The following is a 16,230-nucleotide window of genomic DNA, read 5'->3' as shown; positions in this document are numbered from 1 at the left end:
TTGCTTGCTGACTTTACAGGATTTCTGACGAACTCTGCCCCCTTAAAAGCATAATACTTATCACCCAAGCCAGAATAATGCATTTATCACTCTGGATATGAAGCTGGGAGATGTTTCAGGTTACAAGAAAATCAAATACTAGTAAAAAGATTATGTTGGTTCCTGAAAGCAGTGGTTTTTTTAAAAAAAAAAATTATTATTGAGTGCTCTGACGTTATCTGAAGACATGAGCATTCCTGGCGTGTCGGCCATGTATTACCGCACTAACCGCGGCGGGTCAGAATAACCAATTGTCGTGTCAAGGAGCAATTGTGTCAGGTACTTGTAGAGTAATAGGTCAACGTACAGAAACGAGAGTCACTGTGATTTAATATCTGCATTCTGCATTGATTTGTACAGAAGCGAAGGTTTATAGGAAATAAGTAATTTCGTGTCATGCTGGCTCCTGAACAGGGATGTGAGGACACAACGATCATAAAATAAGCTCGAAGAGAGTCAATTCTCTGCTGCTGCAAGGACGACTTCAGGGATAGTTTATGGCAAATTAATAGCTTCCTATCTAATGGAACCAGTTACCTGAGTTAGAGGTGTAAGACTCTGTATATGAATCAGGGTTCCTGACGTATTGACGTTTTTTCTAATCACGGAATGCCTATCTGTGTCCTCTTATATCTAGTAAAGTTTGCCAAGTATCGTGTAAAGACTTTAAATGATCACCAGGGGCTAGATTTACTAAGCTGCGGGTTTGAAAAAGTGGAGATGTTGCCTATAGCAACCAATCAGATTCTAGCTGTCATTTTGTAGAATGTACTAAATAAATGATAGCTAGAATCTGATTGGTTGCTATAGGCAACATCTCCACTTTTACAAACCTGCAGTTTAGTAAATATACCCCCAAGTGTTCTCTATTATCAGCTAACATTTACCAATTAATATCTTTTAATTCTTAATGTAAAAATACTTTTTGTGTAGATTTTATTCCTGAAATACAGAGGCAACTGTTGGTTTTAATTAAAGGGATTTTTCGAGGTCCAGGATGTTTTAAACCCACTCCCCCTACACTAGTACTTTATTTGATACTTACACATAATGGGGACCTTTAATGGTCAGCCTCCATAATGATCTCCTAGAACTAGCGGAGCGAGAGATGCGGGAACCTGATTTCTCAAGCACTTTAACCACCTAATCACGAGTCGGTTATGATTTATAGACATTACTCAGATCCCATGGTGCTGAGAGATCATTAAAGGCAAATATCTCCGTTTATTCTAGGTACAAGAACATTGCCCAATTGAACCAATCAGGAGGGAACTCCTCAGGTTACTAGAGTTTCGGAAGGGAGGATTTAAATACAAGACTCCTTTCAGTCCAACAGGTTAAAGGACCCCTTGGAGGTGTCTGAAATACCAATGGGTGTATCTATATCACCCTGTTATTTATAGTCGCAAAATTATTATTACAGAGCTGTATATAGAATATCTTTCACGTGTCCCATTGGAGCTTATTAGGGTCCATGTTTGTCAGCCAATTATCCGACCACTGTGTTGTTTTTGTGGGAGGAAACTGTAGCACCCGGAGGAAAACCACACTGACGCCAGGAGAACATGCAACATCCACACAGATAAGACCCTGCTCGGATTCAAGCGCATGGCCCTAGCGCTAACCAATGTGCAGGGGCTGGGGGGCAGGGGGGAATCTGTCCCCCGAGCCTGTCCTATAGTGACCTACATTGGGCTGGGTCAATGGGATACAGACATTTTTTTTCCTTTAAAGTTTTCCTAATAGGCTACTGAGCCGAATCTCACCTCCCAGCTAAAATTTGCCAGCCAACCCCTGCCACTGTGCCACCGTGCTGCATTTTAAACATTCGAAACCTGTATTTAAATAGGGTGCATGAAGATGGCAGTTACTTTAAAGTACAAAAAAATAAAAATAACTATAGCCCAATAGAATATATAGCCATACTGTATTAATGCATGAAATGTTTTTTATATCTTTTTATAGAATTTTATATGACAGGTTGGGTAACTGGACACCAGCTGCCTAATAATACCTGACTGGTTTCCTGCTTTGCCCATCAAAGGTGTAAGCACTAAATATTACAGGAAGTTGCAAGTGCAGCATAAATCAGCGTCCCCCTCCATGGAACACAAACTGCTAGCCACAGGCTGGCAGGACACGCTGGTATTTGTAGTGTCACGTCCTCCGACAAGCACAGCTTGCCTTGGCCGCTTTAACCATAGTTTCTGCCTATACTGTATTCAGTAGACAGGAAAATAATATCACATCCCGTCATCAGCACAAGGGTTTCCATTAGATATGACAGCGATGAATTTGTTAAACAGGTGCCATCTGTCATGTTAAGGTGTCTGCTGCCAATCCAGCTTACTTGAGGGACATTGACCTGCATAGTGTGTTTAATGTAAATAACTAACTAGATTTCAATTGTAGCCTGCATTTCGCAGACATTAACTGCTGGCCTGGAGAGATGGAGAACACAGCGCATTTTCAATGTCTGTCAACAATGACAACGCACAGATAGCTGAGGGGAAGCCAATGTGCAGAAATTAACACCATGGGAGTCGACAGGGATTTCTCCAAAGGGGCAAATATAGTTCAGTGAACACACACAGAGAGAGTGACGGCTTCTGGCGTCCTCCTCAGAGGACACCGGGAGCAGTAAGGTCACCATTTATCTGGTTTTAGGAAGTCCACTTCTGTTTCTAGAATACTGTCTGGGTGTCGGAGTTCTTGCAAACCAGACTCATTTAAGACGACATGTCACGTTTTAGATAAATAGATTTTTTTACATAATACCTTCTGCACCCAGTGCAGAAAAAGCATAGCAAGACCATATTGATTCATAGACTTAACATTATGCAAAATGCACTTAAACTTAACAAATGATTTAACTAAAAAGCGACATTGAAAGTGGAAGAATTGCTACCAAACCTAATTGCTACCTAAGAATACAGAGATAACGGGATATCTGAGATATTGTAACACTCAAATTTATCAAATTTTTTTTGTGTGTTTTTTATATGCTGTGTTGCATTTAAGTGCCATTACTTTAGATATATTCATCATTTAACCTACATGGGTGTTATAGAAAGACTAAATAAGGCTTCATTTGATTTCATTTTCTTACTTTCTCCTATAACCTGTAAATGTAGTAAGTCAGCAGACTTGAATGTTGACCTAAAGTCTTTCCTAATGTAGAAGATAAAAAAGACACTGAAGTGAAAAAAACAAAAAATTATTTGGTCAGCGTTTAAATCCATGTGTACAAATAAAGCTTGTTGAAGTTAATATACACTTTTTTTTAAATAACATTGTTTTCTCCCCCCTCTTTTTTTTTTCTCTTCATTACCAAACTATTTTAATATTTGTTTTACTCTTTCAGGGGTTTCTGATGGTGACAGTCACACACTATGATCTGAGGCTTTAATGGCTCAATAGTTGACAGAGCACTAATTCACACTTCCAAATGCAGGCGATATCTTGATTTCAAATGATTTAGCGCTTTATGCAGGAAAACAGACTTGAAAACTCCTTAAGGATGGCTGCTGGCTTCGTGTGGGAGATCTGGATCTACTCCCCTCCCTCTCCCCTCTCCTTCGCTCTAACCATTTTGTCTGTCTATCTTGTCTCGTATTCAGTTTTCAAAGCCTGTGCCACTAAGGTCTTCCTTTTAGTGCCTGAAGGGAACAATATATTTATAGAAAAAAAAAAAAAAAACACTTTTTTTTAACATATAACCTTGGAAAAAAGATCAAATGTTCCGATGAAAGGACAGTATTTTTTTTTTATATTTCTTCATGGTATATCAGAGCCTGTTTAAAGATCACAGGTCAAAGTGAGTGGAATCTAAAAAGAAAAGCTAAAAGTCTATTAGTTTCTCTCTGAATCGTACAGCCCACAGCAGCGGTGGCGGCGCCTTCCTGTGCCAACCGGGGCCTTAAGAGACTGTTAGAACAGTAGCGCTTTGCTGCTAAATTGATTGATTTGCTATATTTTTATTCTAACTTTAGATTTCCCACAGCGTTGGAGAGTTTATATATATATATATATATATATATATATATATATATATAGATTATTTTCTTCTTTCATACTTCTGTTCGGTCAAACTTTAAGACAGTCTTAATCCACATAAAACTTGGGGTAAGACACATCCTAAAATGAGCATTATAGGATATGAATGAGGCTACTTCAACTGTCTAGTTGTCTGTAAAAATTCAATGGTTTGTGTCTGTTTCTTCCCTTTTAATCATCAATGATACAATCATACTTGGACCCTTCCCATCCACAAAATTAAAAGCCTAAGGGAGAACACTAATCCAAATAGACACCTTTAGGAATGAGCAAATTATAGTTCATTTGAATTTTTTTTTTATTAAAACAGCCAATGGGAGTCACAGAAAGGGGTCAGCTGGGAGCCTCCTTTATTTCATGTGACTGTAGATTTTCTTTGTTGTTTTGAAGTATTTTTAAGCAAATTTGATTATTTTGTGCACAAGTATGACTTCACTTTGTGCCCAAGTGGAAGTTCAGTAAACAAGTAGCTATAATTTAATTTTTATTGCTCCTGCTATATGCTTTACATGCCCTTGATTCTCAGGATAAGAGAAGGAGAATATTTTTTTTTGGGGGGGGGGGGGGGGGGGGTAATCAGAACAACAAGACCAACAACAGAATTTGGATTATTTTTACCATGGTTCAAAGCGGGTGATGGGCATTAACCCATAGCAACCAATACAATATCAGCTTCTAGCAAGTTAATGCAATGAAGCTTATTTCTGATTGGTTGCTATGGGTTACATTGCTCTTTGCATGAGCTCATTAAATAAGCCTTATTTTGCAATGGAATACGGAGATTCAGAGAAAACATTTAAGGAAACAATAACAGATGCAGATATTTACTTCTTTTTACTTACATACTTTAACACGCCCAATTAAAGAACAAAATGCAGTTTGAAGTCTAGCAATTATGCATATTACCTTACAATTACACAATTATTAAAAGTTAATTAAGGTGTAGGTTTCTCTCTAAAGACTATGGGAATGTTGGCGATGACAAAGGCTTTGAGACTTTAAATGTCAACCTTTTATTTTTGTGTAAAAAAATAAAAAAAAGTTTGTGAAAGTAAACTTCCTGAAGTGGCACTTCAATGCTCATTCCTTGTTACAAATGCATATTCAAATACATCAACAATCTGCTTCAGCTGAGCAATTTTAAAGCCTTTCTCACTCTCGGTAATTAATGATCTCATTAAAATGTATTGTTTCCCTTTGAAAACTAACATTGTATGCCATTTTCATTAATGTTGCCTCATACTCCTTACGTTTGCAACCTTTTATGCATGAGAATGCAGATAACCATAGCAATAAAATTGTTTTGTTTGTTTGGTTGGGTTTTTTTTTTGTGTGTATGTTTTTCAATTTTGTTGAATGAATTTAAAGACCCTTCTCTTTCAGATCCAGTAAGAGATCAGTTGTTTTATTTGCGACCTATAATTTTCAACCTGCCTAAAAAACTGACGGAATTGATGAAATGCAGAATGTTCGTAAGATCTGGTGCGTTGGTTGAAGGGATTGAGCTTAACGACTATTCTTGTATTTGCCAGGTCGTCGCGGGAACAAGCGAAAACCGGGGAGAAACTGGAGCTGGCAATGTCCAGCATCAATGCGGAAGTCTTAGAACTGTTACTGGAATTTGTCTATACAGGTTCCTTGATCATAGATTCGGCCAACGCCAAAATCCTATTGGAAGCCGCCAGCAAGTTCCAGTTCCACACTTTCTGTAAAGTCTGCGTCTCCTTCTTAGGTAGGAGCGTTTACACCGCAAAGAGTTGGGAACCCCCTGATTATTTATATATACGTGCATTAAATGTAAAGAGTCATAATTATTACATGACCGTGTGAATGGAAGTGAATCCTTTCCCAATGCAAAAGAATAATAAATACATTTGATATGAAATCTGCAAATGAAATAAATAGCAAATGGTATAGTATATAAAAAAAAATGAAAAACAAACTCAAGAAAAAAAATAGTAATAGAGCAATATTATGGGGCCGAATCAAATGCGGTCACGTTATTCTAGGAATAGCACGGCGCTAATAGTATTACCGTTAATACGGTCATATTAACCCGGCTCGGGGCTGCGACCAAAAATCTGCGTTAAAATTACCGTACTAACGGTAATACTGTGCACTATTACCATAGTGGCGGTAATAGTGGGCAGGCCGTGTTATTCTTAGAATAATGTGGGCGAATTGAATTGGCCCCTGTGGGGGGGAATTCAGTTGGGCGCGTTACCGCCGAAAGTAATGCGGCCTGCGCTTTATTACCATTAATCTGGTAATTGTAACGGGTATTTCTGCTTGCAGCTCCCTTAGCCGCGGACAAAGATCAGCATTATAGATTACCGTCATTAATGCACACTATTGCCATAGATATGGTAATAGCGCGCAGGCCGCGTTACTGCCGAAGTTCATTTCCCCCTATGAGTCAGAATTGGACATTTGAAGCCAAGAGCAATAACCTCTAAAAAGGTAAATAAAGGGACTTAGTTGACCATGAAGATTGGACACGATAATCTAAAGAACAGCAATGGCCGACAGCCCGCAGCCCAGCACGTATTGTCGGTGGGCCCAGCTTCGGCAGGGGCATTAGAGCCATAGGCCATCTTTCTGTGTTCTTTTCTTATGTAGTAGGGCGTATTCTGTCATATCAATCATATGAGGGCTGCGAAAAACATGCAAGATGCAGAAATGATTTAAAGAAGTATACTTTTCTTGTTGTAAAAGTCTACGCAAGTTGTCCCTGTGATTAGATTAATAACTGCGAGGGCTCATTCACACCTATCCAATGCTGAAGTGGCTCTTTCTCACCCTTCCTTCTAAAACTTGAATTACACTTGTAAAGATCCTAGAATCCTCCACAAACTGTTTCTCTTGCATTAAAGTGCACTACCAGTATAGATTAGATCGCGTTGTTAGCGCAATTCATCACAGCATTAAAAATGTATTAAAAACTCATCACTGAAAGGTGGCTTTGTTTTCTTGTGTTTTATGTCTCAGAGCAAGTGGTATATTTATCAAACTGTGGGTTTGAAAGAGTGGAGATGTTGCCTATAGCAACCAATCAGATTCTAGCTGTCATTTTGTAGAATGTACTTAAATGATAACTAGAATCTGATTGGTTGCTATAAGCAACAGCTCCACTTTTTCAAACTTGATAAATTTACCCCCGTGTGTGAGAGAGCCCTCAAAGTGACAATATTTAGTACATGCTCTCTCTCCCCAAATTTATATGAGACCCTGTAATGTGACATAGGGTGGGGCCATGGGGTTCCAAGAGGGACATCCAACTGAGGACTCTCCAGTTTATTTTGTAATTAAAAGTACTGTTTGATTTCTAAACAACAAATAAAATAGAACAGATGGCATAGAGCTGGGTATTCTCATGTCATGTTTAGGATTTAGTACTAAAATACACCTCATATAAAGGAGTAATTTGCTGGTGTTGTCTTTTTATGCAGAAAAACAACTGACTGCCAACAACTGCCTGGGCATCCTGGCCATGGCTGAAGCCATGCAGTGCGTGGAGCTCTGTAACATGGCCAAGGCGTACGCCCTGCAGAACTTCCCGGAGGTGGCCAATCAGGACGAGATCCTCAATGTTTCCAGGGAAGATTTTGTCTCCTACATTTCAAACGACAGCCTGAACACCAAGGCCGAGGAGCTGGTGTACGAGACGGTCATCAAATGGATAAAGAAAGACCCGACAAGCAGAGCGCAGGTAGGGGAAATACGGCACTTCCTAAAGCAGCTTGTAGCCATAGAGGAAATATTTACTCATGTAACATGTCTTCACTTGTTCTCAGTAACAGTATAATGCCTATTAGTGACTTGCTGGACAGGTTTGTGTTTAATAGTGAGGATCCCAAAGGTAGAGAAGAAGGTGGGCCGCAGTGTTCAGCTTGATTAAGATGTGGCCTAACAATTTAGGGAGGATATTAAGGATACCTTAATTTTTTGTGAATAACCCCCGAATTTCCTCTTACAGCTACATTGCATGTTTCTAGGATATAATATGTACTAAACATTCTCTGGTGCACCCACGCTGCCGTACCTGGAGAATTTTGAAACTGAGCATTGGTTTATGCTGGTTATCAGATTGCTGATTGTTAGAATAGCGGTTGTCAGAAAGCAGCGCAAAATGCTGGTTATCACAAAGCACAATGTCAGAATTCTGGTTGTCAGAAAGCAGGTTGTCAGAATGCTGGTTGTCAGAAAGTAGCGAAGAATGCTAGTTATCAGAAAGCAGGTTGTCAGAATGCTGGTTGTCAGAAAACAGGTTGTCAGAAAGCAACGCTAAATGGTGGTTGTCAGAATGCTGGTTGTCAGAAAGCAGGTTGTCAGAATGCTGGTTGTCAGAAAGTAGCGAAGAATGCTAGTTATCAGAAAGAAGGTTGTCAGAATGCTGGTTGTCAGAAAGCAGGTTGTCAGAATGGTGGTTGTCAGAAAGTAGCAAAGAATGCTAGTTATTAGAAAGAAGGTTGTCAGAATGCTGGTTGTCAGAAAACAGGTTGTCAGAAAGCAACGCTAAATGGTGGTTGTCAGAATGCTGGTTGTCAGAATGCTGGTTGTCAGAAAGCAACGCTAAATGGTGGTTGTCAGAATGCTTGTTGTCAGAATGCAGTGCTGAATGCTGGTTGTCAGAAAGCAGCGCTGAATGCTGGTTGTCAGAATACTAATTGTCAGAATGCTGGTTGTCAGAAAACAGGTTGTCAGAAAGCAACGCTAAATGATGGTTGTCAGAATGCTGGTTGTCAGAAAGCAGTGCTGAGTGATGGTTGTCGGAATGCTGGTTGTCAGAAAGCAGGTTGTCAGAATACTGGTTGTCGGAATACTGGTTGTCGGAATGCTGATTGTCAGAATGCTGGTTGTCAGAAAACAGGTTGTCAGAAAGCAGCACTAAATGGTGGTTGTCAGAAAGCAGGTTGTCAGAATGCTGGTTGTCAGAAAGTAGCGAAGAAGGCTAGTTATCAGAAAGAAGGTTGTCAGAATGCTGGTTGTCAGAAAACAGGTTGTCAGAAAGCATCGCTAAATGCTGGTTGTCAGAAAGCCAGGTTGTCAGAATACTGGTTGTCGGAATGCTGGTTGTCAGAAAGCAACGCTAAATGGTAGTTGTCAAAGTGCTGGTTGTCAGAAAGCAGTGCTGAATGCTGGTTGTCAGAAAGCAGCGCTGGATGCTGGTTGTCAGAAAGCAGTGCTGAATGCTGGTTGTCAGAAAGCAGCGCTGAATGCTGGTTGTCAGAATACTGGTTGTCAGAATACTGGTTGTCAGAATGCTGGTTGTCAGAAAACAGGTTGTCAGAAAGCAACGCTAAATGATGGTTGTCAGAATGCTGGTTGTCAGAAAGCAGTGCTGAGTGATGGTTGTCGGAATGCTGGTTGTCAGAAAGCAGGTTGTCAGAATACTGGTTGTCGGACTGCTGGTTGTCAGAATACTGGTTGTCGGAATTCTTATTGTCAGAATGCTGGTTGTCAGAAAACAGGTTGTCAGAAAGCAGCACTAAATGGTGGTTGTCAGAAGGCAGGTTGTCAGAATGCTGGTTGTCAGAAAGTAGCGAAGAATGCTAGTTATTAGAAAGAAGGTTGTCAGAATGCTGGTTGTCAGAAAACAGGTTGTCAGAAAGCATCGCTAAATGGTGGTTGTCAGAATGCTGGTTGTCATAAAGCAACGCTGGATGCTGGTTGTCAGAATCCTGGTTGTCAGAAAGCCAGGTTGTCAGAATACTGGTTGTCGGAATGCTGGTTGTCAGAAAGCAACGCTAAATGGTGGTTGTCAAAATGCTGGTTGTCAGAAAGCAGTGCTGAATGCTGGTTGTCAGAAAGCAGCGCTGGATGCTGGTTGTCTGAATACAGAGTTCTGCAGCTCGCTCCAACAAGGTGTCCTGTGACCGCTGGTATAAGACTTTTTTATTGTCAACAATTTCCAATCAATGTATTTTAGAGAGCAGATTATGCTGGAGTGTCTAGAACTGCGGAAGGGGGGGGAGTCCCCAAAGACTGCAGGGAGATTGCTCTTTCCAGCTATAATAATATTGTTTATAATAATATGATGATGATTAAACTGTAATCGGAGAATATGTTAAAGGTGAAAGCCCCAACAATCTGTATATCTGTATGACCATTCAGAATGCTCCCTTATCCCAGATACCCTAGCACACTCCACACCATGAATGGCGCCAGCTGAGGTGCCAGCCAAGGTGAGGACTGAGTGGGGGTCATGTGCTCACTAGACAGGTGTTAATTATCCCAAGTGACCCAGACTACAGGGCTCATATAGAGTTGGAGCTATGTATTTCTGTGCTCCGTAGCCACACGCTATGATTTAGACTTTTACATGGCATTGACCTTCCCCTTACGCCTGGAGAGGCAGAACAACGGCGGGCAGGAGCGGGCATAGTAAGGGCAACACAAAACAGATGTGCCTTGTAGGAGGCATATCTCTTGTGGGTACTGGAGGGCTGGTGCAACGTCACTGACATTAGCAGCCAGTATTGTCCCTGCATGCCAAAATAAATATATTTCCACCCCTTGCATCAGAACATGGTGTGTCCGGGGGCAAATTTGCACCCTTCAGATGGAATTGCTCCTAACTATACAAAGACCCTATGAGCATGTTGGCTGCTGGGGGAGATCGCTACTTTGTCTTCATAAATCCATATGTATGCATAAAGCACAATTCCCCAGGACCCTAAGACTAGATTTTCATGAGGTCTGGTGAAATATAGTGCCAGGCCCCTCTCATAACAAAGGTCCAACATGCCATCTCCTCAATGACATGGGAGCACTGTCTGGGTAGTTGTAGCTTTACAGCAATTGTATCTGTACAAGTTGCCTTTCCCAGCTCCAAATGTACTACTGTACAGTATATATCCTGCTGTGTCATTATTATACTTCATGATGATCCAAGCAGCCAGACTGGTCATTTCCAAATTATTTCCCCTTCTTTACTCGAAGAAACCAGAGAAAATCAGACTACTTGTAGTTTCATAAACTTTCCTTCATTGTAAAATATATCTGTCATGTTCCATTCTGAGCGGCTCTATAACTCCATCTTTATTGTAGTGTTATAAAAATCTCAGCGTGGCTCCTACCTCTGCAAGACATTATAAATTGTATATTCTCCAGCTTGTGTCATTGTGTCTCCCATAGGCAGATTCTTCTGCAGGCACAGACTGATTATGACACGTATTGTCCTTCGCGTTTTCAAATCCCTTTTCTTACTGCAGTTTGATGAGTTTCCCATTTGGGTTGGAAAGTCTTTAAAATCCACTTATTGTGCATCTTTGAATATGCAACAAATTGTGTCATAAAACAGTGCTCCGTGCAGAATTATGTTGTTACTTTTCTTATAGGTTAGCACATTTAAATTAAGAGTTGCATCGGTTGCTGTCGAAGACAGCATATTTCTGCAGATAACATCATTTCTTTAGATAAGCTAAGTGTTACATGAGATAAGTCTATAATGTACTTCTTGCATCTAGTTCATTTTAATATACTGTGGCTGTACGTTATCTCTGGAAACATTTGAAACTGAGACATGTCACATGTCTCCTAATTATCCTGATTTTTGGGCTTGAGAATGAGTGTGGTCTACAGGGAAGGGGTGTGGCTTTGTGTAACTTGGGGGTGTGGCTAGGTTGGTCAGGCATGTTTGGGCGGACCATGGGTGTGGTTTGGTGTACTGGGGTGGGACATATCAGTGGCAGGACTACCAGCAGGTGCGGTGTATGGGGCCCATGGAGATAATGGGGCCCTCTGCACGGCAGATACAGAGGGTCGTAACTAGCGAGCTGTGGGCCCACATTCCCTCCTCCCCGATTCCCTGCAGCGGGGCCCAGAGCTCGCTAGTTACGCCTCTGGGACATATATTGCCCTGATGGCTTTGATTTGTTTTTTTTGTGGGGTCAGACAGATAAATTAGATAAAGTGCTGTAACCATAACAACCAGACTCTAAGGGGTAGATTTATCAAACCTTCTAAAAAAAACGAAGTGTGTTTCCCACAGCAACCAATCACATTCCAGCTATCATTTATCTAGTACATTTTTGAACACGATAGGTAGAACCTGATTGGTTGCTACAGGCAACACCTCCACTTTTACGTTTTAGAAGGTTTGACAAATCTACCCCCAACTGTCTGTTTTTTAGAGTGCAGTTTAGGAAATTAAAGAAAAATCTGGTTGTTTGTGAGTAACACTACATTTTCCTTTTTACTGAATAGGTACGAACATTGATCAAAGATGCAAATATGCACCACACCATGGCAGCCAATCAGATATTGGCTTCTATTTTCTAACTTGCACCAAACAAAATAAAAGGTAATTACTGATTAGTTGCAATGAATTATTGCACATTTGCTCCTTTGAATAATATTCGTAAATAGTACACTTGGCTTTTTGGACCTTGGGGGTGTGAAGACGTGATTTGCGTGATCGCGGCCGCCCCCCCGTTGTGCAATCACGCAAGGCCATGGTAAATAGCGTTCTGTGTCTGTGTTGACGTTGGCATGGAAAATGTACAGCGCAGGGAAGGCAGCTTGGAACAAACATGTGGGTGTGTGTGTATGTGTGTGTGTCAGGCTTGGTGATACACAGGCAGACTCTTAGTAATATCTAGAGTTTAGTATTCAGCCCCACTGAGTTTCCACTTCAAAGGTGTCTGGATGTGGACATGTCGAAATCTAATCCTAAAATGATATTTAATACGGTTTGAATGAATGGGACAATAAAAATGCAAATTATAATGCTGTAATTACCAGATGTACCTATCCCAGCATTGTTAAAAAAACATGATTTAAACACCGTTATTACCTGCAAACCAGTAATTATTTTCTCAGAACTTTTCCCATGTTTCCGTGGCAACCGCAATATTTAATTTGCTATTATTGGATTACTTGTGACCCCTTTAAACATACCGTTAATGACATCTGGAACACCATAGTAACCCAAATGGTTGAAATGGTTCATGTATTTGAGCAGTCATCAGTCAGTCATTCACAAAAGAGAAAAGTTCTTCAAGTTGCTGCAAACTTGTATTGACTGTTGGATGCCCTTAGCATTAATAACCTTCTCTGAATATGTCTTATAAGATATTTTTTTCAGTTATGAAGCATTACAATAAATGAAAAAATAGTAACACAATAGTGGTGACCAGCAGACAAGTCAGTAGAGCCGGTGAATTTATTCCTGCTGCGCTCAGAGAACAGCTCATTGTCCACTGTCAGTGTGACCTTTGACACTGCAAGGCATTGGAAGCCCCAGAATTCCGCACACAAGCCAACATTCTAGAACTCTAACATTCCTTTTCTTTATGCTATATTAGGGCACCTGTATGCTAAGTAAGTAAGTGCACCCCATCATAGCAACCTATCAGATATTTGATTGTATTGCCTAATGTGCACTAGACAAGATGAAAGCTACTTGCTGATTAGTTGCAGTCAATTACTGCACTAGAATATTATGTGTTTCCCTCTATAATTGTTCCCATTTCATTATACATCCTTTAGATTGTAAGCCCACGTGAGCAAGGCTCTCAACCTATTGTGTAGGTTTGTATTATCCCTTGTAACTCTTGGTTATAGAGCTCTACAGGCAATTTCTATAAAGCCTTGATCTCATGCAAGAGTTTCATGAAATTGGCTACTGTGTGGATTATGGTCCAATCCCTGGCACATGAGGGGTTATTTCTTGACCATTTTGTTGAAGAAAGCAAAATGTTTCCCCAGTAAGGAAAATAAACCGCCTTAGTAACATTTTGGCTTAACAATTTAAAACGCTTCCTGGTTTAGGCTTTGCCCGTCAGGAGCTTTAAGGGCTTTAGTTTATCGGTTCCAAGATGCTGTTTTGGCAGCTCCCGGCAAGTATCACTATGGCTGCCGATATGTTACGAAAGCCTCTTACATGCTCCTTTACTGAACCAGAGGAACAAAGTTAAACCTTAAGAAGTTGGCCAAGAAAAAGGAGTTTTCTGCTCTCCAGGCATTCTGAGAAACTTTTTCTGCAAAAGCGTTTCTTTGTCTATTTACATCTACTATTATCAGTTTTATATCTTCAGTATGTCATTTCCTAGTTTGTTTGTTTTTGCATAACAAGCAATGTGTTTTAGATGTTATGGAGTATTGGTTAATTCAGATCAAATTATTACTGCTAAGTGTCAGCAGGTAGTTCATAGCCAATTGTGTTAATGTGTGTTTGACTGGTGTCACCTATGTGGGATGAAATGCATAAATTCAACGTGGTATTATTGTCACAGACAATGTCTGGATTTACTCCGAACTGTCAATTAGGACCTGAATCTTTAACCCTTTCCTTTGGAGACAGTAGCAGTGACACGTTCAGCACCACGGACAGCACCTAATTATTAGGAGTTGTGGGAATTGTTTGTCAAGACACAATTAAGTTTTAAATCAAAAGCAATAAAATATATTTAAAGTATTAAACAGCCTTGACTATCCCTATTCATTCTCTCTCTTTCTCTTTTTCTCTCTCTCTTTTTCTCTCTGGCTCTCTCTCCCTCCCCCTCCCCCTCTCACCCCCTCCCTCTCTCCCTACCCCTCTCACCCTCACACCCTCTCCTTCTCTCTCTCTCTCTCTCTCTCTCTCCCTCCCCCTCACACCCTCTCCTTCTCCTCCTTTCCCTCTCGCCCTGACACCCTCTCCTTCTCCCCCTCGCCGTCACACCCGCACACCCTCTCCTTCTCCCTCTCTCTTCCTCTCTCTCCACCTCTCTAACCCTCTCTCTCTCTCTCCCCCTCTCTCCCCCCTCTCTCTCTCCCCCTCTCCCTCCCCCCTCTCCCTACCTCTCTCTCCCCCTCTCTATCCCTCTCTCTCCCTCTCTATCCCCCTCTCTATCCCTCTCCCCCCTTCTCTCCCCCTCTCTCTCCCCCTCTCTCCCCCCCTCTCTCTCTCCCTCTCTCTCCCCCCTCTCTCTCTCTCCCCCTCTCTACCCCTCTCTCCCCCTCTCTATCCCTCTCTCTTCCTCTCTCTCCCCCTCTCTCCCCCTCTCTATCCCTCTCACTTCCTCTCTCTCCCCCCTCTCTCTCTCCCCCCTCTCTCTCTCCCCCTCTCTCTCCCTCTCTCCCCCCTCTCTCTCTCCCCCTCTCTATCCCTCTCTCTTCCTCTCTCTCCCCCTCTCTATCCCTCTCTCCCCCTCTCTATCCCTCTCACTTCCTCTCTCTCCCCCTCTCTATCCCTCTCTCCCCCTCTCTATCCCTCTCTCCCCCTCTCTATCCCTCTCTCTTCCTCTCTCTCCCATTCTCTATCCCTCTCTCCCCCTCTCCCCCCCCCTTTCTCTCTCTCTCTCCCTCGTTACATTTGAAGTGGCCACCAAATGAAATAAGCCTCACGAGAACCCCATTTGTGCAGGACGGCCAGAGATGTCATATTGGCATTGGGCTCAGCCCGCACAGCAGATATAGAAAGCTCTCACATAGTGGATTATCATGGGCAAGCTGTGCAATATTCTCACAGTGTGTATCTGTGTGTATCACTCCCATGAATTCATAATGAAAACCTTCTATATCAGCGATACAGGACTTGCTTTAGCTAAATTACAGAGAGAGCTCCAGTGGAAAAAGAAAAGACAAAATACACATAGTAATTAAATTAGTTAACAGACAAGAGGCAAGTGGGGAGGGAGCCAACGGGGGGGGAGGGGTGGGAGGCAACAGGCTGAAATAAAATATTGCCTATATATATTTCAATATCATTTTACTATTATTATTACCATTTATTTATATAGCGCCACTAATTCCACAGCGCTGTACAGAGAACTCACTCACATCAGTCCCCGCCCCATTGGAGCTTACATTTAAAATCCCCTAACACACACACACACACACACACACACACACACGCACAGACACACAGACACACAGACAGACTAGGGTCAATTTGAAAACAGCCAATTAACCTACTAGTATGTTTTTGGAGTGTGGGAGGAAACCGGAGCACCCGGAGGAAACCCACGCAAAACGGGGAGAACATACAAACTCCTCACAGATAAGGCCATGGTCGGGAATTGAACTCATGACTCCAGTGCTGTGAGGCAGAAGTGCTAACCACTAAGCCAGTGTGCTGCCATCATGAAACACTTCATGTAACAGCAGTGTGTGGTGAAGGGCAGCACCCTGACCTCGCCTTCTCTGGCT

The 16,230-nt window shown here is 41.6% G+C and overlaps 1 protein-coding gene across 2 annotated transcripts in view; it reads left to right on the top strand.

Annotated features, from left to right (window-relative positions):
- Positions 1–16,230, top strand: part of KLHL29 (kelch like family member 29) — a 625,364-nt gene that overhangs the window by 505,601 nt on the left and 103,533 nt on the right. For both annotated transcript variants that reach the window (XM_075201372.1, XM_075201373.1), the window contains exons 7-8: positions 5,628–5,827; positions 7,545–7,804. In XM_075201372.1, coding sequence (XP_075057473.1) covers positions 5,628–5,827; positions 7,545–7,804 — 460 coding nt within the window. The remainder of the gene's footprint in view (positions 1–5,627; positions 5,828–7,544; positions 7,805–16,230) is intronic.

Source organism: Mixophyes fleayi, chromosome 3, assembly GCF_038048845.1.
Source record: "Mixophyes fleayi isolate aMixFle1 chromosome 3, aMixFle1.hap1, whole genome shotgun sequence".
Taxonomy (NCBI): domain Eukaryota; kingdom Metazoa; phylum Chordata; class Amphibia; order Anura; family Limnodynastidae; genus Mixophyes; species Mixophyes fleayi.
Note: the sequence above shows the minus strand (reverse complement) of the source record. Positions and strands in the feature narration are given on the sequence as shown.